At 44.3% G+C, this 23,754-nt stretch overlaps 1 protein-coding gene across 1 annotated transcript in view; it reads left to right on the top strand.

The window, feature by feature from the left end:
- Positions 1–23,514, top strand: part of LOC113920198 (guanylate cyclase 2G-like) — a 66,042-nt gene extending 42,528 nt beyond the window's left edge. Inside the window, 9 exon segments of the mRNA XM_035724135.1 lie at positions 4,855–5,023; positions 6,465–6,497; positions 6,500–6,619; positions 11,844–12,021; positions 13,349–13,489; positions 14,381–14,573; positions 17,600–17,774; positions 19,016–19,108; positions 23,444–23,514. Of these exon segments, the coding sequence (XP_035580028.1) occupies positions 4,855–5,023; positions 6,465–6,497; positions 6,500–6,619; positions 11,844–12,021; positions 13,349–13,489; positions 14,381–14,573; positions 17,600–17,774; positions 19,016–19,108; positions 23,444–23,514 (1,173 nt within the window).
- The last annotated feature ends 240 nt before the right edge of the window (positions 23,515–23,754 follow it).

Below are 23,754 nucleotides of genomic sequence, written 5' to 3'. Positions count from 1 at the left end.
GAGTGTGTACATAATGGGACAGTATAAGGAAGTCAGAGTGAGTTAGGTCAAGGCACATTTAGGCCCTTTAAGACCAATTTCTCTGCCAGCATTCCTTCAAAGGGGACAAATAGTAACAAAAATTCACTATAGCTTCTCAGAGCTTCCCCACTGGTGACTTTGACATGAACCCAAGCATGGGCCATACTCTGTGGGTCAGATTGCACTTCTGGCCATCCCGTATCAATCATAAGAACAATTCCTCTCCGGATGTCTATTTGACCAGAACATTCTCTATACCAGGTACCAGAGAGATTCTGAGATGCCACAGACTTTTTAAGTCAACAAACGTATGTTGATTGAGCACCTGATTTGTCTCAGACCCAATTCTGAGCATGGAGGGCACAGAGGAATAGGCTCATTGTCCTCTCCCTAAAGAGTTCAACCCAGTGGGGCCAGCCTGGGAAGGAGCTTTGGAAATTGTAATATTCTTCTTGAGTTAGGGATGGGCCTTCATTTCTTAGTAAGAGAAGTCTTGATGGATTAAGAGGAAGAGGGCAGTTTGGCATAGAAGTTGCTTAGGGGTTTGAACCCTGACTCTCTACTACTGGCCAGGTGAACTTAACTACCCTGAGCCTCAGTTTCCCTATGTATCAACTAAAGATAACAGCAGTACCCACCTAATAGAGTTGTTTCGAGAAGTAAGTATACTCAGCACCACGCCCGCCCCCATAACAGGCACCAGTAAATATTCATTGTTAGTAGGAGCAGTACTATTATCACAGATTACTAGTACTAACTAGTACTACAAACTTGTACATTTAAAAAGTTTCATTCCCATGGGGCTCCTGGGTGGCTCAGTCAGTTAAGTGTCTGACTCTTGATTTTGGCTCAGGTCATGATCTCAGGGTTGTGGGATTGAGCCCCCATTGGGCTCCGTGCTGGGTGTGAAGTCTGCTTCAGATTCTCTCTCTCTCCCTCTTCCCTCTGCCCCCCCACTCACGCACCCATGTGCTCTCTCTCTTTCAAATAAGTAAATAAATCCTGTAAAGAAATTTCATTCCCCCAACAATCCTCTGGGATAAGTCAGCACTGTCCGAACCATAGCAGCTGCATGGGACTATTGGCCAGTGGCAATGTGGCGAGCTCAAATTGAGGGGTGCTCTAAGTGTGAAATTCACACAAGATCCAAAGACTTGGAAAGAAAAAACAACCAGAATTTAAAGTATCTCATTATTTTTATGTTGATTACATGTCAAAATAAGATTTTTTAATACACTGGGTTAAATAAAATATGTCATTAAAGTTAATTTCCCCTATTTAACTGAAAAATTGAAAATTATACCTGTGGCTCATATTGTGTTTCTCTTGGATAGTACTCTTAATAATTAGCAATTAACTCCACTATTCTTTCTTCCTTCCTTCCTTCCTTCCTTCCTTACTTCCTTCCTTCCTTCCTTTCTTTCTTTCTTTCTTTCTTTCTTTCTTTCTTTCTTTCTTTCTTTCTTTCTTTCTTTCTTTCTTTCTTTCTTCTTTCTTTTTTTAGAGAGGGGGAGGCACAGAGAGAAAAGGAGAGAGAGAATCTTAAAGCAGTTTCCACGCCCAGGGGTTACTGGATCTCATGATCCTGAGATCATGACCTATTTGGTCTGTGACAATATATATGAAATCATACGTTTCCACCAAGATAGGAAAAAAAAAAAAAAAAAACCCAAACCTGAAGAGATGTGTGCCATCTCTTGGAGAGGGTTATATTCCTAAACTTTTAACCATCCCTAAACATATTGTTTATGTTGTAATGGAATGAATGCTGCTAATAAATCTGGATATCAGGGGTAATCAGTGGTGCCTGAATAAAGGGTCTCCTGCCTGGGTTGGGCGTGGCGCTAGCAGGGCAGAAAGAGTTGTGAGCATCAGGGGCAGTCCTATTGCACAGGGAGGTCGCCACGAAATGAGAGAGAATTCCGGATTGGAGACAGGTCGGCCCAGATTTCAAGCCCAGAGGCTTGTTGGAGCCTCATTAGAGAGTTCCAGAGGTAGCCCCAGCCAGGCCCCTCCAGTTTTGGGCCCCCTCCCTGGGGGTAGAGTCCATTCAGGGCCTCCTCGCATTCCCCCTTGCTGGAACACTGAGTGCCACCATGGCCTCCTGCTACCACACCTGTGGGTGACTTCACCTCCCTCCACAGCGTGGGACACATTTGAATCTGGGCTGTTCCTGTATCACGGTGTGAGGAGAATGGGTGTACTTTGATCCACCCTCCTCCTCCTCCTGTACAATCAGTCACCAGGGGACCAGAAACAGTGAGATCTGATGATTCAGAAGCGGCTGTGCTTTTGAAGGCACCCCAACCTGGGTTTATATTCTGCCTTCACTCTTTGGGAGCAATTTAAAACTGTGCGTTTCCTCATCGGGAGACAGAGAATGAGAACATTAACCTGTCTTCCAGAAAGACAGGATGTGATCCTACGTATGAAGAGAGCAGAGTGCATAGTACAAAGTGCTCAGAGAAAGGTTTGTTGTTATTTATTTGTTCATCAGCGATCCAGATCTTGGGATGAATTTTCATGGACCCTTGTGGCTTCAGTGCAATGCTCAATCACGCCTTTTCTTTGCCCTTCGGAGCTTTCCTTCGTCAGCCACGGGGCATTTGTGCAGTGGGTCAAGGGCGGGGACGTGGGGAGGGCACTGCAGCCCTCCCAGTCCTGCCCCACCACAGGCCAGCGCTGTGACCTGGCGCAGGTGAAATTCGTCATTTCTCCCTTTTCTTCTTTCCTTATTTGTAAGATGAGGTTGACGATAATACCACCCGCGTCTACAGGGTCACTAGGGGAATTACATGAGTTGGTTTAAGTAAGGAACTTAGGTTGATACCACATACCACATACCACATAACTTAAAACAGAAAAAGATCCAGTAAGACCCTCGAAAGAGACATGGTCATGTTCGCTCTTGCTCCGGAACCTCTGGGGTGAGGCAGGTGGGAGGAGGCCCGCGCTCCTCAGGCTGATGCAGGTGCAATGGCCCCACGACAGCCCCATGCCCGTGACGTCCTGAGGCTGCTGCCTTCCTACAAGCTCCCACGCTGAGTATTCTGCAAATGGCTCGGAGACTCAGATCAAAGATATAGAGAGCCTTTATGTCTGTACTCTAAGTCCAAGAAGCTGGAAATGTTGAATAAATAGTACGGAAATGTCTTATGGTGAAGCCATCAAGGAAGGTAAGAAAATAAAGATCCCAGGATCGCCCACAGTGGGGCCCCCCTGGCTCCCTGCACTCCTGTGGTTACTTCTGGAATGCAATCAGCCCTGTCCCCCTCGCCTTCATATCACTGCTGCTAGCCTGCCCTGGGACATCGCAGAGATATGTCAACATCCATCCATCTGATCCTGCTTCAAATGTGACAGCTCTCATTTTCAAATTTATCTCTTCTCTCTCTGTCTTCCTCCAATAATTGTTGGTCTTTCTTTAAGCCCTACCTGCCTATGGAAAGATCTGTGCACTCTGCTCCCATCTCCCTGCCAAATGAGCATGCTCTCTGCCTTGGTGACTCACCCTGAGCTTGGTCTTCCCGTTGGCACTCTATCCCCCATTCTTTCCAATTAGTATATGTGCCGCCGAAGCGAGGACTCTATCCCGCATTCTGATCGCTCTCTTGCTTTGGGTTCCTTAGCATCAGGCTTGGCTTGTACTGCACATGATCTGTAGCTAATACAGGCTCTTGTGTTCGGGTCTAAGCATTGGCTTTTTCTTTCTAAGCTCCCCAGGTGGCTTTAATGGGCAGCCAGGGTGTGGAACAACAGAGGAGGACAGGTGTTCTCAGGCTATGTGCACAAGAATCTCCTAGGGAGGGATCAGGTTAAAATGCACAGTCTGATTCAGTACATCTGGACCAGGCCTAAGACTCTGCATTTCTGCCAAGCTCCCAGGTGATGTCGGTGCTGCTGGTCCCTAGGCCATCTTTCAAGTAGTGGGGATCTAGGCAGGCCCATCTCAGAGATGGTCTAATGGAGGCCCCGTGAGATGAAGTGCCTTGTTTGAAGAGACTGAGTGGTCAAGTGGAGGTGTGAATGCACATCTTCTGATTCTAATGTTCTTTCTGGGCCTCTTCATAAATAATGGTAGTTTATTACTGCATAATAATAATAGATATAAACCCTTAAGAACACAGTGGATGACATGAGAATTTTTCAGCATTCCTCATTTTATCGCCTTTCCCTTGCAAAGTGCTCAAACAGGACCCTTAAGTGGATATAACAATGTAATATTCTATTATTATAGAATCATTATATGCAGGTAGGAGTAGAGTATAATTCCTAACACGTATGTAATAAGTCTTAATTACATAGTGTTGTTTCCATATTGTTTATATATTTATCATATTTATACACATTTTCCTGATAATTTATGGTGAGGATTTACTTTGTGTCATGCACTATGTCTGGTGTCTCACAAACATTATGCCGTGTACCCTCCACAGCCACCCTAGGAGCTAGGGATTATTGTCACCTGTTTTGATGAGAAAAATGAGGCTTATGGGGTAAAGTAACTTGCTCTCTGCTAAGTGTTAGAGCTGGGATTTCAATTAAGGAGTCTGATCACTCCCTCAGATTCTATTTTATTTAGCTTATTTGTTTTAGGCTAGCCTTGCCTTCCTGGCTCCACACCAGGGGGCCAGAAATAGTCTTCCCCTACTTGGGTAACCCTACCCAGGTTGACTCATGGGAAAGGGGCTCTGTTAGTGGCTCTGGAACCAAATGAACCTAGAGATGGGTGCGTCCCCCTCCCCTGGGTCTGTGTTTCTGTCCATCTGTTTCTGTTTCTTCCAGCAGGGTCCATTGACACTCTAATTCATTTGCTTATTTTCACTCTTTCAGGGCATGCTGTTCCTCTGCGGGAGCCCCCTGGGGTCCCATGGCAAACTGAAGCCTTCCAGCTGCTCGGTGGACAGCCGGGTGCAGGTGAAGCTGACGGGCTTTGGGCTGTGGGAGCTCAAGTATGGCCGGACCTACAGAACGTACAGCGGGGGACCGACAGACCACTCGGGTAACCACTGGTAGATATTGCACCCACTAGCTACCGGCAGAGTAGTCACAGGGCGCCTGCCCCGCCCCCTCTGCCACCTGAAGCTCACTGGCACAGGGACCCGTCGGGGGCCTGCCTCTGGAGTTGACTGTGTGTGGCTGTTCTATTCACCGGAGGGAGCGAGAGAAAAATAGCCTCCAGGGTGGTGAGTCTGTGGGGTGATGTCCGAGTTAGGAGGCTAGCTCTCACCCTGGCGGAGCTGGGCAGCCCCAAGCAAATCACTGCCCTTCTCTTTAGGCCTCGGCATCCCACTGCATCATGATCCTGTGTCCTCAGAGCGCATCACCTGCAGGCACTTAAAAGACGATGAGTTCCATCCTCTCAGTGCTCCAGTATCACTTGAGAAGCTTTAAAAAAATACCCAGGTGGCCAGATCCCACCCCAGATCAACTGAATCAGAATATCTGAAGATGGAATTCCGGGCTTGGGCATCTGTGTGGTTTTTAAAAGCTTTCTAATGATTCTCGTGCACATCTCAAGACGAGACCATCTGCCTGGAGGCCAAACCCCCTTTGCACATGCGCAAACGGAGGCTCGGGGTCATCCTACTCCTCCGCGGTTAACTGAGCACTCTTGAGTCTCCCGTCGCGCGTGTCCCAGGGCCCTGGGCACCCCTCCCTGGAGCAGCACCTTACCGCAGCCTGGCTGTGCGCACGTGGGGGAGTTTCTGTAACGTGGGACAGCATGATGCCTTACAGAAGAAGACAAAGGGGGAAATTCTGAACACCTGCTAGTAGCCACTCTATTTCCCCATCCCCCAATGTGTGTGTGTGTGTGTGTGTGTGTGTGTATAGCGATTGTAGCCTACAATGAAATAAACCTATAAACCTCACAGCAAGTGATAAATGTAGGTTATACAAAATATCCAGAATAAAGAGATCTGTAAAGACAGAATGCAGGTTGGTGGTTGCCCGGGGCCGGGGGCAGGAGGACCGGGGAGAAGCTGTTTAATGGCAACAGGATTTTACTTTGAGGCCATGAACATGTTTTGGAACTTCTTTTTGGGTGGTTGGTTGTACAATACTGCGAATGTACTACATGCCACTGAATTGTTCGCTCTCATGGTTAATTTTATGTTCCCCGAATCGTACCTCAATAAATTAGTTTTTAAAATCTAGACAAGACAGAAAGGGGAAAGAATAATGAAGAACTCTACTAACCGCACAGTCAGGTGTTAGGCACAGTTAACACGTGAGTGTGCGTCCTTCCTGATTGTTTTCTCTGCATTCGCGTACCCACCGCTCCCTGTTTGCCCTTTTAAGTCGGGCACTGTTGGGAAGATTTCTCAGGGCCTGGATACTTTTAATCCTTCTGTGCTTCCCTGAGAAAGAGTGGTGGCTTTTCCCTTTCTGCCTGCCCATTTCCCACCACAGGCTTCCCTCACCACATCGTTGCTTTGCAGAGTTCTACTGGACAGCCCCCGAGCTGTTGCGGCTCCAGAGGCGCCCTAGTCGGGCACCCCAAAGGGAGATGTTTACAGCTTTGCCATCCTGATGACGGAGCTGATCCACAACCAGGACCACAGGCCTTTTGAGGACCTCCACGAGGCGCCAGATGGTAAAGCTGAAAGAGCCTCTTTGGCAGGCTTTGGTTGTGTGGGCTAGCTTTCAAATGCTTGTTTTTTAATTCAGTGTTTATTAATTTATGATTTATTCCATTGTTTTTTCTTTTTAAAGTTTATGTTCTTTTTTAAATTAAAAAACTAGTTGCAGTTTGCTTATAAAAACAATCCAGGAACTCGGGATTACGTACTTTATTCTATGATAGCAGTCAGGGAGATCTTGTTGGAAAATGATTTAGGTCACATCACTTCTGTTCACAGCATCCTCCCCTGGCTTCCCATTTAGGGAATGAAAGCTAAGCCCTAACAGTGGCCTGCAAGACCACCAAAGCCCTCCCACCTGGCCTTGGGGACCTTCTCTATTAGTGTCCTATGGTTGCCATAATAAGTTAACCACAAATCTGCTAGCTTTAAGTGACAGAAATTTATTTTCTTACAGTTCTAGAAGGCAGAAGTCCAAAATCAAGGTTCAGCACGGCCGTGCTTCCTCTAGGAGCTTTAGGGAAGATCTGTTCTTTGCCTTATCTAGTTTTTGGTGGCTGCCCGGGGCTTCATGGGCTTGTGGCCAAATTGCTCCAATCTCTGCCTTCACCTTAACATTGCTTCCTCCTCTGTACACTTCTCCTCCGTCTGTATCTTATAAGGGCACTTGTCGTTGGATTAGAGCCCACCTGGGATTCTGAAATGATCCCCTCAACCCAAGATACTTAATTATATCTGCAAAGACTTTTTCTTCAAATAAGGTCACATTCACAGGTTCTGGGGATTAGGACATGGACGTATCTCGTTGGGGACCACCATTCAGCTCAGTACACCTTCCTAATTCCATTCCGCATGGTTTGCCCCTTTCAGTCATGCTGGCCACCTTATGTGCCTCCCTCATGCCAGACACATTCCTACCCCAGAGCCTTTGCACACACTGCTCCTTCTGTTTGGGTATCTCTCATCTCATATTTGTATATACAAATTTGCTTTATTCTTTCTTAAGGACTACAGAATTTTTCATTGTAAGGATATGCCATGTATTATTGATTAATACACATCCTGGTTATTTTCCATTTCTTGCTATTATAGTTGCTGCAGTGAGTAGCCTTGTATCTTTGTGGACATAAAATTGAAGAGATAAATATATTTTAAGTATATTTAATTTTTTAAATAAATGCTGCCCAGTTGTCTTTATAGGATATGTTCAGGCTTATTTTTTGCTGAGTTGTCTCTTAACACACATCACGTCATGGAATTAAGGGCAGAAGTGGTGGGAGATAAAGCAAAATTTGATCCAGATTGATAAAAAAAAAAAAGTATAGGAGGTGTAACCCCCAGCACTGTTACTTTCCAGGTTAGCCATACACTGGAATTACCTGGGAATTTAAAAATTGCTACTACCTGGGTCTCAGCCTAGGAGATTCTGATGCCATATGCCACCATCTGGGCATCAGGGTTTGCGGGTGATTCCAGTATGCAGCCCATGTTGAGACCTGCTGTCTCGAGCGAGCCCAGGGAAGTGTTTATGTGTCAGTTTCTAAGTTTCTCCCTTGATTTATTTTCTGTACCACTTTGCCTATCATTTCTAGCCCATTCCCAGGGGCCAGCCTCAAGTCTCATCTTTACATCATCATGCATTCCCTGGAGACTTTTTTCAAGTCAGGAGCCTTTCTGAATGTATGTAGTTGCTTTAAAAGCGGATTCCTGGGGCACCTGGGTGGCTCAGCCTGTTAAGCGTCTGCCTTCGGCTCAGGTCATGATCCCAGGACCCTGGGATTGAGTCCCACATCCGGCTCCCTGCTCAGCGGGGAGTCTGCTTGTCTTTTTCTCTCTGCCCCTCCCCGCCAGCTCAGGCTCTCTCTCCCTTGCTCTCTCTCTCAAAAACAAACAAATTAATTAATTAATTTAAACAAAATCTTTAAAAAATAAAAATAAAGAGATTAGATCCCCCCCCAAAAATACATAAATAAAATAAAATAAAATAAAAATAAAAGTGGATTCCAGTTTCTACTCTATGGTCAGGTGAAATAGAGGGTGGACTAATCCCGAAAGGTTCACCCTAAATCCAAGTGCAACTGACTTTGGAACCAAGAAGCTACATAGATCTTCCTAGACTGAGCCCAGGAAGGAGCCCATCTGTACTTGCCAGGCTCAGCTGCCATGGGATTGCACCAATTGGGGTGGAGGTGGGGGGCGGAGGTGGCAGTGGGGATGGGCAGACTGTATACAGTTGGTATGTTTGCCCTTCACTGTAGTCCTTTGCTCACAGAGTTAAATGAGAGCTAGCCATATGGGACTATGTATATACAGGACTGCAACCAGGAAAAGTACAAGGTGCACCTAATTTATGGACAAACACGCTTCTTCCATTAACTCCTCATACTTCCCTACAAACAATCCTGGTGCTGGGAACTGGATAGATATCAAGTCTCTGCACACACTAGACCAGTGCTTTTCACATGTTAGTGGGTGTCAGAATTACCTGGAGGGCTTGTTAAAACACGGAATTACTGGGTCCCGCCCTCAGGGTCTCTGACTCAGGAGGTCTGGGGCAAGGCCTGAGAATTTACGTTTTTATCAAGTTCCCAGATGATGTTGAAGATCCACAGTTTGAGAGGCACTGGCCTAGTGCAACCCTGGACCAGCGGCATCAGCATTCCCTGGGTACTTGTTTAAAATGCAAAATTTCAGGCCCAACCCCAGGCCTTTGGAATTGGAAACTGTGGGGGTGGGCCCAGAATCTGTGTTTTAAAAGCCAACCATCCCCCATCCTGATGCACACCAAAGAACAGTTACAATAGAGTAACCATGGATGGCTGATGATTAAAGGACAGCTGCACATTACCAGCTCATGACATGTGTACTCTGAGGGGCAGACCCACAATTTGAATTTGAACCCATACGGTAATTGTGTTGGTTTTTTTTAAATGTATTTTCTTTCATATTATTTTTAGGCATGAAAAATGTGCACTTAAACTCAAGTATGTACATTTACAAAAACAAGATAATATTTTACACAGTTTTAGAACTTGTATTGTTATTATTAAGTAAAGGCCATACCTTGTTCAGATTTCCTTGGGTTTTTTGGTTTGTTTGTTTTTTGTTTTTTTGTTTGTTTTGTTTGTTCATTTTTTAAGAGGAGAAGAAAGGGCAGAGGGAGAAGGAGAGAGAGAATCTTAAGCAGGCTCTACACCCGGTGTGGAGCCCGACACGGGGCTCAATCTCATGACCCTAAGATCATGACCTGAGCCAAAATCAAGAATTGGATGCTCAACCAACTGAGCCACACAGGTGCTTCCAGATTTCCTTAGTTTTTAACCCAGTGTCCTTTCTTACCCCAGCATCCCATCCAGGACACCCCACTGCAGTTAGCCATCATGTCTACTCCATGCTCCTTAGGAATGTTTCTCAGAGACTATCCTTCATTTTTATGACATAGTGCTGGCCAGTTATTTTGTAGAATGTTTCTCATTTGGGATTTGTCTGATTACTTTTTTCGTCACGACTAGACTCGGCTTCTCCTTCTTAGGAGGAAGGCCACAGAGGTAAATTGTCATGTTCGTCCCATCATGTCAAGGGTACATAAACCCTGGTTCTTTTTTTTTTTTTTTTAAGATTTTATTTGTTTATTTGACAGAGAGAGACACAGCGAGAGCGGGAACACAAGCAGGGGTGAGTGGGAGAGGGAGAAGCAGGCCTCCCGCTGAGCAGGGAGCCCAATGCGGGGCTCGATCCCAGGACCCTGGGATCGTGACCTGAGTGGAAGGCAGACACTTAACGACTGAGCCACCCAGGCGCCCCAAACCCTGGTTCTTTTAACTGGAGAATGATATTGGAAACCAAGACCTAGCTGCTGGGTGTGCTCGTTGCTGCTGGGGTGCTGTGGCATCCTGCCCCTCCCAGGGGCATGTGCACACACACATTTCCATATCTGTATCTATACCAAGCTAAACATGAGTTCATACCGACATTTCCAACATCATGACCACAGGGTTCATTTATTCTAGTCTCCCTATCACTTATCCAAACCTCCCTTTCCAACAGTGAGATCCTGGCTCCCACCATTTGCCATCCATTTATTTACGTATCCAATCGCCTCCTAGGTCTGTGGTACTTTCAGAGTTCTTATTCCGTCCCCTCGTGAGAAGCAGTGGAGGCCACGAGAATACAGTGATTGTGAATGGGTCCTTTTGTTTAGTCTTAATGGTCTCAAGTCATTCTTTAGTCATGGTCTGCCCCTATCCTGGGATTGTCCCGTATCCTAACTGATGTTAAGAATTTGTGTTTTTTGAGGTTTACTCTCCGTGCTGTAAAGTTCTGTGGGTTTTAGCAAATACACAGTATCATGTACCCACCTCTATAGCCTTTTCTGGGATGTCATATAAACAGAACCACACAGTGTAGGGCCTTTTCAGACTACCTTTTTTTACTTAGTAATATGCGCTTAAGATTTGTTCATGTTGGGTGCCTGGGTGGCTCAGTCAGTTAAGCGTCTGCCTTTGGCTCAGGTCATGATCCCAGGGTCCTGGGATCGAGCCCCACATAGGGCTCCCTGCTCAGTGGGGAGTCTGCTTCTCCCCCTGCCCCTCTCCCCACTCATGATCTCTCTCTCTCACACTCTCTCTCTCAAATAAAAAAATAAATAAATAAAAATTCATGGTGTTACACCCATAGTATTTTTATACCAAAACATGTATACATTGTTCTGAAATTATTATTTCCTCTACAAAACCTGGATAAGCAGAATGTTTAATAAATGTCAGTAGAAGTCAATGCAGAATTGAAAGAAAGTAGGTTTACAAAGTTGGACATGGAGGCAGCACGTGGTGGTAACATTTATTACTTGCTAAAATAACTTTTATGGGACATTGTATATGGAATACAAATTGTATAAGGTGCACTTTGGGGATTTCCAACCCCAAATTCTTATACACTCCTGAAGTCACATAGACATATATATGCTTTACTTCAAGAAAAGTTCTATTAGGAAAAAAAAACAACTTAATCTAAAAACAGATTCATTAGAAGGTGCTTATATGTTTTACAGTAGGATTCTTCATTTTCCAGGAGGTTCCAGAGTATTTCTCATAAAATATTCAGATTTCTCCAACATTCCAATATGCTCAATTTATCTAAAAACTCAATTTACAAATCGAAGAGCACATATGTTTGAAGTGTCCTGAATGGCCCAGAGTTTTCAGACATTTGGCTGTCTACATCCCACATGAATTTCAGAAATCCTCAGCCGAATCGAAGACCCCATGGCATCAGTTCCATTTCAATCTTCCCTGTCAGAGGAGAAGGGCAATGAGGAGATTGTGGTCATGGTGAAGGCCTGTTGGGATGAATCTCCAGAGAAAAGGCCCACTTTCTCGTCCATCAAAAAAATTTTACGAGAAGCCAGTTCCAAAGGGTGAGCGAGATGTGGAACATTTTCTTCTGATCATTTAACCATTAGAATTTTGAAACAATATGGCTGTGACTGCTCCTGTGTGGCTCACTCCGTTCATTCATTCGTTCCTCCACTCACTCATTCATTCACCCATTCCTTCATTCATTCATCATCCACCCACTCAATGCCGTCCACATGCAAAGCACCCTATTGCATGCTGATTAGAGTGATAAATTCTCCCTTTTTTTTGAAATGACACAAAAATGTATCAGACATCAGCACTTCCATTGTCCTCCTTTGTCCGTTCCAGATATCACTAATCAACCAAGCTCTCTTTCCCAGGGAATTTCGACATGGCCCCAGAACGTTTTCTGAACCAGCATTCCAAGGGTCATGACTCATCAGTTGGGGTTGGGCAATGAGATAAAAAACTATTCACCAACCTTAGAGTAAGTCTTTAACTTAAATTATTCGTGACTCCCAAGCAATTTCCTCAATAGTAGCTTGCTTCATATTAGGGTAATTGTGTCATCTTTTGGCACATTGAGCATATGCAGGCATGGCCATGTTAGAAGTAGCTTGAGTTGGTAGAAGGGCCCTGGGCTGGGAGTCTGGCATCTACTCCTAACTTGGCCATTCTGCTGTGTATTCTTAACACAACAGCCCTGTATTCTGCATTTTCCACGTCAAAATTGTTTTAAATGGTATGTCTCAGGTCAATCATGACTTTTACTCAGAAAATCTGCTCTCCTATGTTAAGGCAAGTCTACTTCCTATGTGAGCCTCAGTTTCCTCATCCGAAAAATGGGGAATTGAACGATTTTTCTGAAGAGGCTTCTAAAACAAGAGCCTATAGGATCTTGAAGTGCCCCTATATCTGTCATCTGAAAAGAAAACAGCTGGTGTTATCCAGAAAAAAAAAAAAAAACTGTCCTGAAATCTGTATTTCTGACTGACCATGACAATGATCTGGAGCATGTTGGGAAGTGGGGGAAGGCCACTTTGTTGAGTGCCTGCTGAGTGCCAGACACAGATTGAGACATTGTACCCATTATCTCCCTGAACCCTCACAACAGCCCTGGGAAGTATGTGTTATTATCCTCATTTTCCAGAGGAAGAAGCTGAGGCTCAGGGAGATGAAGGGTGCAGGTCAAGGTCATAGAGCTGGTAGAAGGCCGCGTGACCTCATTGCCATGGTCATTTCACTGCTGTCCACGGGCAGCCCTGAAGTAGGGTACCTGAAGGGCAAGACATGTTTTCTTATCTTGGAATGTATAGCTGGAAGTTGTGCTCCACTGTGGCCCTAAATTTCTTGGGAAAAAGTGTTAATGTGGGGGTTCTTTTAAAGCCACATGAACATCTTAGACAGTATGGTGAGCAAGCTGGAGGTGTATGCCAATCACCTGGAGGACGTGGTGGAAGAGAGGACCAACCAGCTGATGGCAGAGAAGAGGAAGGTGGATAGGCTTCTGTCCACAATGCTGCCAAGGTATTCCAGAGCACGGGGTGGGGGTGGAGCTTTTCAAAGTTCCGGGAAAAAATAGCATCACTATCTAAAAGGCTCCACATAGAGAATATTTTTCTTGTTCCTTTAATAAGAGGAAGTCAGGTTCTTCTAAAACAAGTGAAGCATTTTGCAGGCAACTTGGTACAGCCTGTAAAAGGAGATAGGGGCAAAGGACTAGAGAATGTCTTACAGTAAAGATTATGGCTGCGGCAACAGGAGAGCGACCACTAGATGGAGCTCTGGTTGCATGAGTCTGATTAATTGCTAGCTCCCCAGTATTTGAGATCGTGCTCCAAAAGCTTTCTTTGCACAATATGATATACGCTCATGACTTCAGTTTCAAAACTCGCTTCATTTTTGGCTGTAATTGCATCTGTACTCTCTTTAAACACTTGGCAGGAGCATCTGCTATTAAAATTCCAGCACCCTTCCTGTGTGTCTTGACAAAGAGGTGGGGTCGGGGATTTGAAGGTGTTTACGTGAGATTGGCGGATTAAAGCAAAAATATTGATTTGTGGATTGGTGGCTGCTTACTTTTCCTCCCACATTTGTAGGTTGAATCTTTACCATCAAACTCTATAACCAACGGGGGAAAATGAGATGCCCTCAGGGAGAAAATCCTTATTGTAAAGGCATTTCTGTAACCTGCTCCCCCCTCCTCCAATTTATACCCACCAATGAAAGTATCTCTTTAGAGAAAATGCAGGCGGAGAAATGGGAGTCAAAAGAATCCCTGTAGATGATGGAATTTTTGTTAACCAAAAACCTAATCCACTGAAGCAAAAGGAACTATAAGGATGACTCTGCAGGGGTTTGTAGGAGACAAAATGAGTAAGAGTCTGTTCAAAACCGATCCCTATTCTCTGGTTTCAGCTTCATTGGAGAACAGCTCATAGCTGGAAGGTCTGTGGAACCGGAACATTTTGAGTCCGTGACAATCTTTTTCTCTGACATTGTTGGATTCACAAAACTGTGTTCTCTCAGCTCCGCCTTACAAGTTGTGAAGCTCCTTAATGACCTGTACAGTTTATTTGATCACATCATTAAGACATATCATGTGTCTAAGGTGAGACACTTGGCTTCTGGGCTGTGAGGGGACACGCTCTCCTTGTCGGTTGACTCCAGGGCAGGAGTGAGGGTGGACCCAGCCCTAGCTGTCAGCCAGGAAAGGCCCTATTTCAGGCTGGCAGTCTGTCTCTGCATGGCAGAAACTCAATATTTTATTCCCGTTTTCTTGGAAAAGGGCTTGATTAATCACAGATGCATGTGCTTGTCAAGATTCACCAGTTGCTCCTTGTTTCCTTCCATTATTTTATCTCTCAGTAAACACATTTCTAAAGAGGCATTGACCTCCTACTGACTAATCCTCCAGCTTGCTCCTAAATATATTTCCTTTGTATTCAGAGAGGCTCACATTTACTCTCCTTTAAAGGTTGTCTTCGGACCCTGTGTGAGTCTCACTTCCGTTACTGTGGTCCTTAGCAGTGCAGGTGAAGACAGACGCCCAAGTGTAGACTATCAGACTTGTGGCTAAAATGAGAAAAAAGGATCTGCCTAGTGCCCCTCAGCAGGGGCGGGGGAGAGAGATGTAGGAATATAGTAAAAAATGATTTGTCAAGGAAGGATAGCAAAAATGAGTAATTTGGCTTCATTCAAGTGGTGGTGATGGCTGCTTTGGATGTTTTCTGAGTTTTCTGATGGGGCTGGATCCTGACTTCAGGGTGCCCAAGCTCATGCATCCTGGGGCAGCCACAGGTTCTGACCATGATTGCAGGGCTCTGCCTGTGGCCCTGGGGCCGGGGAGATTTGGGGGACAGTGTGGTCATATCCCCAAGGGACATAACTTTAATGGTTATCCCCCAGTGTTCCCCGCAGATATGCCTCTGTTTAAGGATGAAAGAAAAGATGGTGTGGATAATCTCAAAGGGTAGGGCACATGTACCCCAAAACGGAAGCTGCTCTGCTTAGGAGGGTGTCCTCTGGGATTTCTTCTTGGTGTTATGTTCTCTGCTATGTTTTGCATGAGCTAATACTAAATCAGTGTCAGTGTCTAAAGGATGTGTATGTACCCGTGATGGGGAAAGGTAGCCTAGAAGCAATCAGACTTGTGTACTGGTTGATTTTGTGTAATTCTGGGGTGACCGATAGACAGAGGTGTTTTTACTGCCTGGCTAATGCCTGAAATCCCACCTTTACCACATGATCTTTGGATTCTGCTATAAAATGCAAACATCTGGAAAGGGTTGTATCTTTAAAGTTTATACTGATCATTTATTTTCTATTGTGAATGAGGGATCTGAAGGCTGAATTTATTAGGATTTATTAGGGGAGAGAAGAGGACAAATCAGGCAGATACATGCATTTACACATAAGTATAAGCATATATATTGTGTCTAATGTATACATATGTATAAATGTACCTAAGAGCCCTTGTATGGGGTGAAGACATTTCAGGTTGGGCAAGATGAATTCCACTTGATGGATGCATGTGATCCTTCAAGATTTACCCTATTCGTGGGCAGAAGACATGAACAGACATTTTTCCAAAGAAGACATCCAAACGGCCAACAGACACATGAAAAAGTGCTCAACATCGCTCGGCATCAGGGAAATCCAAATCAAAACCTCCATGAGATACCACCTCACACCCGTCAGAATGGCTACAATTAACAAGTCAGGAAACGACAGATGTTGGCGGGGATGCGGAGAAAGGGGAACCCTCCTACACTGTTGGTGGGAATGCAAGCTGGTGCAGCCACTCTGGAAAACAGTATGGAGGTTCCTCAAACAGTTGAAAATAGAGCTACCATATGATCCAGTAATTGCACTACTGGGTATTTACCCCAAAGATACAATTGTAGGGATCCGAAGGAGTACGTGCACCCCAATGTTTATAGCAGCAACGTCCACAATAGCCAAACTGTGGAAAGAGCCAAGATGTCCATCAACAGATGAATGGATAAAGAAGGTGTGGTATATATACACAATGGAATATTATGCAGCCATCGAAAGGAATGAGATCTTGCCATTTGCAACGACGTGGATGGAACTGGAGGGTGTTATGCTGAGTGAAATAAGTCAATCAGCGAAAGACATGTATCATATGACCTCACTGATATGAGGAATTCTTAATCTCAGGAAACAAACGGAGGGTTGCTGGAGTGGTGGGGGGTGGGAGGGATGGGGTGGCTGGGTGATAGACATTGGGGAGGGTATGTGCTATGGTGAGCGCTGTGAATTGTGCAAGACTGTTGGATCACAGATCTGTACTTCTGAAACAAATAATGCAACATATGTTAAGAAAAAAGAAAAAGAAGAAGATAGCAGGAGGGGAAGAATGAAGGGGAGTAAGTCAGAGGGGGAGACGAACCATGAGAGACCATGGACTCTGAAAAACACACTGAGGGTTCTAGAGGGGAGGAGGGTGGGGGGATGGGTTAGCCTGGCGATGGGTATTAAAGAGGGCACGTTCTGCATGGAGCACTGGGTGTTATGCACAAACAATGAATCATGGAACACTACATCAGAAACTAATGATGTAATGTATGGTGATAAACATAACAATAAAAAATTAAAAAACAAAACAAAACAAAAGTATGGTATTATTTGGACTTTCACATTCTGCGTGGAGCACTGGGTGTTATGCACAAACCATTAATCATGGAACACTACATCAAAAACTAATGATGTAATGTAGGGTGATTAACATAACAATAAAAAAATTAAAAAAAAGAAAAACATCTCAAGAAATTTAAAAAAAACAAAACTAATGATGTACTGTACGGTGATTAACATAACTTAATAAAATTAAATTAAAAAAAAAAAAGATTTACCCCATCCGTACACTGCTGCCCGTTTAACTGGTTTTGAACTTGAGTTGTGGAAATATGGTCACCACCACTATTAGATTTCAGAGGAGAAAGCAGTGACTGTGTGCAGGAGGGCTCAGGGAAGGAAGGCTTTGTGAAAGAACCAGGACGAGGGCAGAAACTTGTAGAAATGCTGGGACATGGGAGGAATGGAGGTCAGGGAGTGTGACTCTTCAACGTGGGGGGGCCTCAGAGCAAGGCCACTTTGTTACTTTATTTTCAGGTGGAAGCCACTGGAGATGCATACATGGTGGCTAGTGGACTTCCCATCCGCAATGGAATCCAGCGCGTGGACGAGATTGCCCCAATGTCCTTGTACGTCCTCAGTGCCACTGTCTACTTCCAGAAGGGGCACATGCCTGAGGAGAAGCTCAGGCTCAGGATTGGCATCCACACAGGTAGACAGCCCTGGGCCTTAGGGTCCACGCATGACAGCAGGTGGTTCTGGATTCAAGTCCTGGGTCTGAGGTTTTTAGGACCCCGAAGTTGAATGGTAACATCTTCAAGGGAAACAGGGTTGCATTGTCTCTGTAAATCTATTTCCAGCTAGCCAGATTAGTTGGTGACAGCGAAGACACCCAGAGACTCCAAGGTGTTGAACCAAAAGTTAAGAGGAGACCAAAACGCAGGACGGTTATATGCGGCTGCTATCCGCCCCCCCCCGCCCCCCCCATGCCTCTGCATCAAATGCCCTTTGGTCTGGTCTGGTTTTGGTCAAACTCATGGGCACATGACCTGTGCAGAAGCAACCAGCACTTGGTTTAATGCTCTTCTTAGTCTCTTAATATATTATCATAACATTATTAATATAATTATCACTATAATATTATTATATTAATAATATTTATATTACTTACTTTCTTAAATAATTTATTAATAGGTTTTGAATGAGGGGTTCCTTATTTTCATTTTAGACTGGGCCCTGTAAGTTATGTAGCTAGACCTGCTTCTACCTGTCTGTCCTCCAAGGCTTGACTAAAATAAGACCTGGCCCCTAATCAGAATTAATTACTCCCACATTTGTGCTGCAGTTCCTTTGTTTACATCTCTAGTGCATGAATAACATCATCATTAATTTCTGCCTGAGCTTGGTTGTTATAACAAAATACCACAGACTGGGTGGCTTAAACAACAGACATTTATTTTCTCACAGTTCCGGAGGCAGGGAAGTCCGAGATCAGGGTTTCAATATGGTCAGTTTTGATGAGGACCCTTTTCTTAATCGCACTAAAGGCTGCCTTCTGGCTATGTCTTCACATAGCGAAGAAAGAGAAAGCGCTCTGGTGTCCCCTCTTCTTCTAAGGGCCCTACCCTCAGGACCTCATCTAAACCCTAAGTACCTCCCTAAGGCCCTGCCTCCTAATACCATCATCTTGAGGGTCAGGGCTTCTGCAAGTGAATGAAGGAGGGGGTTACAAACATTCGGCTCATCATAATTGATTATGTGGTTTTCCACCAGAAGTCTGTGGATTCTGTAGGTTGCCTCTTTGTAAACCCTAAGATCTGCTGCCAAGCTCGGCCTGAAGAGGGCACTTAAATATTTGTTGAATTGCATTTACTGACTTAATGTGCATCATGCAGTCCAGCCCTTGGAAAATGCAGATGGGCTGGCTATACCCTTCTGTTCTCCTCCTTGTAGGTCCTGTGGTGGCTGGTGTGGTTGGAATCACCATGCCCAGGTACTGTCTGTTGGGAGACACTGAACATACTGTGTTTCATCAACAGCCTTCAGGTAAGGGGAAGATTTTTCTAGAAGGCAGCAGCATAGACCTAGCTTTGAATTTTACTGGCTGTCTTATCTGGGGGCCTGGTTTTATCACCAGTAAAATGGGAATGGTGATAATATTGCCCTTGAAGGGTAGATGTGGGGATTAAATGTGAACATGTATATGAGGTGCTTCACCTGATGCTCTACTAATCAGACGAGCTCATAGATTTTATTATTATTTTTAAAAGATTTCCTTTGCAGCAAAATTCAGCCTTGACAGGCCCACACCCCCTAGGCCATTGCTGACTATCCATTTATGCTTACCAGCAAAGCCCAAGGAAACCAAGATTTCATCTATAATGAGGCCTTCCCTTCACTGAGGCTGCTCCTGCCTAATTGCACTTTGGCTAAGAACAACATTTTCAGTCAACAAGCAAGGGACACCGAGTTGTCTGTTCAGAGGGCACACTTCATGGGCAGCCGTTCCTCCCCTGTGACTCCCACAGGGCAAAGGAGAACAAACAACTTCCTGGTTGAAAGGCAAAGAAGGCTTCACTATTCCACTCCCTGAATTTACTGAGGAAGAAGCTAAAGTCCCAGAGAGCTTCTGAGGTATTTTCTTTAAAGATGTTTGTGGGGTCCATAAAAGTCTGAGGACCATTTGGTTAGATGCATTAAATATCCCATGCAGGGGGTGTAGATCTGGGGTATTGAGTTAATCTACCAGTAGGGGGAGCCATCTAGCCGGCCTCCTCTTCCCGCCCCAGAGCTCTGTGGAGTTGGGATGAGCTGGATAGGGTGAACTCATTTCCTGGGGGACCAGGGCTGGGTTGTTGCTCCCAGACCTGCCAGTGAACTTGCCCTAGCTGCCAGATATTTCCGGTCCATTAGCTTGTGAATTTGCAGTGAACCCAATTTCATTCTGGGAGAGAGGACACCCAGAGGACAAAACTTGGGGCTGCTGGCCCCACCCTGCCTGCCTTCTTTTTTCCAGGGGCTGCTCCCTAACCTTTAGTTATCAGAAGGCATCTCAGCAATGTTTCCCAGGGATAAAGCTCTATCTAAGGTGTGAACAGTCACTGAAATCCCAACAGGATCAGGCCACTCCAGGTAGACTGGGTCAGGGCCGTCAGTCCCCGGAAGGCCTGGTCCTGAGCTCTGACTTCCTGTGAGCACGCAGTTTACAAATGGAAATGTCCCACTCTCAATTTATTGCTTAATTTCTTTCCTATCCAAAGCAAAGGAATGAAGATAGGCTTTGCTTTCAATCAAGGCTTGAATTTTAAGTGGACTTTTTCATTGATTTATGAAGCGCTCAATTTTTTGCAAACTCCAGCAGACGAAGAGGAACCCATCCACTCTGCTATGAATATTTCCCCCTTTACACAGAGAATAGGATTCCATCATGTCTGTCAGTGGTTCTTGTAGCAGACTGACTAAACCAGTAATGCACTTAACAGTATTTCTCTCTCTCTCTTTTTTTATTTTATCCCTTGTAACCCATCACATCCCGATTACCCTCCTCATGGCTGCTCCTGAATATGGGAGAGCAGTTTGCATGATGTGTTGTGTTTGAGACACTTTCCTGGTGAATTCCTTAAGACTGAAGAAGTGAAAACCAATGAGATCGGGAATGTTTTCTTTTTTTTACTTGACCTGTGAGTCGCTTTTGTAGAGATATTTTTGAGTTCTGTATAGGAAAATAATTTTGGTGAGTTGAGAGCCTTTCATACTAAATCTTACAAAAGATTTGGTGCAATTCTTGCCTTTCTTCAGGAAGAGGGCCACTAAATAGGGGCCAAGGGATGTGCTTTACAAATAGTCCCGTCTCCATGGAGCTACTGTGTGTTTCCATCGGCAAGACTTTTCTTCTGTCCAGAGGTGGGCGACTGAACTCTAGGACCTTCAGAGACTCCATTTTCTCTGACATGATTCCATTTTTATTGTGGGAGGCTCTGCTCCTCCCCATAGGCCTTTAGCATGAAGGCTTGAAAGCATTAGTCAAAAGAAGGCATTTATCTGAGAGGGACAGGGGAGCTACCCCTGCTGCCTCAGCATGGAGACAATGGGACGACATTTATCTTCTTATATTTCAGAATTTCTTCCCTTGTTTGGGAGCAGAGTGTCTGGATTCCAAATATTTTGTTTTCCCATGGAAGGGAACAGAACAACCTCTGCTCTGAGGTCTTTCAGAGAAATAGGCCATTCCCTATACATCCATCCATCCATCCATCCATCCATCCCATCCATCCAACCATCCATCCATCCATCCATCCATCCATCCATCCATCCAACCATCCAACCATCCATCCATCCATCCATCCATCCATCCATCCATCCATCCAACCATCCATCCATCCATCCATCCAACCATCCATCCATCCATCCAACCATCCATCCATCCATCCATCCATCCAACCATCCATCCATCCATCCATCCAACCATCCATCCATCCATCCATCCATCCATCCATCCATCCATCCATCCACCATCCATCCATCCATCCATCCATCCATCCAACCATCCATCCATATGACATTTCATTAATTCAAAGAGCATTTATTGAGCACTTACGCTGTGCCAGGTACCACACTGGGGGGAGATGAGAACATGAAACATTACTTGATCTTTAGCTCTCAGTTTAGTTGAAGAGAAGTAGCATACAAGTAGTACCGCAATATATTAAGGACTAATAGAGGTATGCCCAAAAGTGTGGAGGTAACTAAGCCGTCCAATGTTACATCTAAAAGGCATTAGACAATGATACACTGAAGTAGGGATCGGGTGGGGTATAGTGATTGTCTACCATTATCCCATCTTTGTATTTGTATGGAGTGTGTGTGTGTGTTCCTTTTCAGCTCTAGCCCACGTGCTTATACAAGTTATATTTATATAATAAAGACTTTGTTGCTTCTGCCTTTTTCATTGGGCATAATAAACACTTGGCATCCATACAACACATAAAACATTTCCACACAGGTGCATACACGTCCATTCACAGGTGCACAGACATACATGTATACGTATCTATATACATACACACACAGAGAAATCTCTCTGTATCTAAATCTACATCGACTGTTTGATAGGTAGAGATCTATGTGAGTATGTGTACTCAGTATATATGCATGTCTGTATATTTTCTTTTCTTTATATTACTCAAGTTTTAAGAGAGTGAGTGTTTAAGGATCATAAGCAGGAATTTGATAAGATTAATTTCCTAAAATCTAAGGATACCTAAGGGAGTTATCTACCTTTCCTCATTCTCTAAATATGTTTTATGTTTAGCACTCATGAGAATTTATAACAGAGATTATTTCGAGTGTTTTCTCTTAATTCCTTGATAGAGAAGTTAGAAGACATGAAGGGGCTTTAGCTCACCTGAGGTTGAAACACATTTGATTGCTGGTAGTAGACGTTAGGGCGTTAGAGACAGGGAGATCATACGGATGGCGTTGCTTCCTTGCATCAGAAAGCGAAGGCTGGGAGTTTTGGAAAGTAAATGCAGGGCAGAATGATGGAAAGTCTGTGGTATGTGTGTGAGTCGAAGAAGTTCTAGTTGTAGAAACCCCTGGGAGGGTGGAGGAATTGGCTGTCAATATGATACATTAACATCGTAAACTGTAATCATAGGTTATTTATTTTAAGGCATTTTATTTATCCCATAGCACCAGGAGGCGATAGAAGATCATTAAACAATATGATAAAATAAAGCAAAACTAATACAACATTGTTTTACTCTGACGAAGATTTGATCGTGGCTCTAAGTAGGCTATTTAAGAATTTTTGACTAGAACCAATAAAATATGTCTTCTGTCCTTCCTGATTATAAAAATTCTGAATTTATAAGAAGAAGAGATCTCAAACTGGTTGGAGCTCCAGCTTTGAGACCAGTTTAGACTATGCTGAGTCATCTGCATCTAGTCTGTTGCTAAACAAACATGTACTCCATGTTTCCAGAAATTTGGGAACTAGCTGAATTTCTCAGTTCCTTAGCACAGTTGTAAAAGACCCACCAAACTACAGATCTCAAAACTTCTCAAATACATTAACCACAGAGATACATGCTGATGTGTTTTCAAAGTATGAGCCCACAAATTAAGTCTGTACAGGACTAAGAAAAAAACTTGGAGCTCTGGATTTTCCTATCCCATTCTAGCTTCTGGGGTTGACAGTGCATTCTTGGGGCTCTCCCAGTTGTCTACGAGGTTTGGTTCATTCAGTTTTTATTTTGTTGACCCTGTAAGTCATTAACATCCATGCATTCTGGGTCACCGGGGTGGTGGTGTTATCAGGGTGTGGCACCGTGTGATTCCATTAGCCATTTTTGCCGTTGTGCTTCTGATTTTTTTTGCTAGGTTCTGTTCTAATGATCGTTAAGTCAAGGAGACAAAAACAGATAGATACATGCTTGACTGTTAAAGACTAAATGAGGTCAGACCATTCTGCACAGATGACGATTTCTTGGATCAAATAGAAAAAAAAATAGCGAAAGCGTTGAGCATCACAAGGTGTAGAGTAGGTTTGGGTTGACAGACTTCAGAGGACCTGTCACCGATGTCACTCCAGAGTCATGTGCTAACAGTGGTTTCATTTAGGCAGTGCCACTATATGACATTAAATTTATGTTAACGTGAGTTTTATTCTTCTTGTGGCTTTAATCCTATTT

Source organism: Zalophus californianus, chromosome 15 (genome assembly GCF_009762305.2).
Source record: "Zalophus californianus isolate mZalCal1 chromosome 15, mZalCal1.pri.v2, whole genome shotgun sequence".
NCBI classification, from domain to species: Eukaryota; Metazoa; Chordata; class Mammalia; order Carnivora; family Otariidae; genus Zalophus; species Zalophus californianus.
This window is presented reverse-complemented; position numbering and strand designations above follow the sequence as displayed.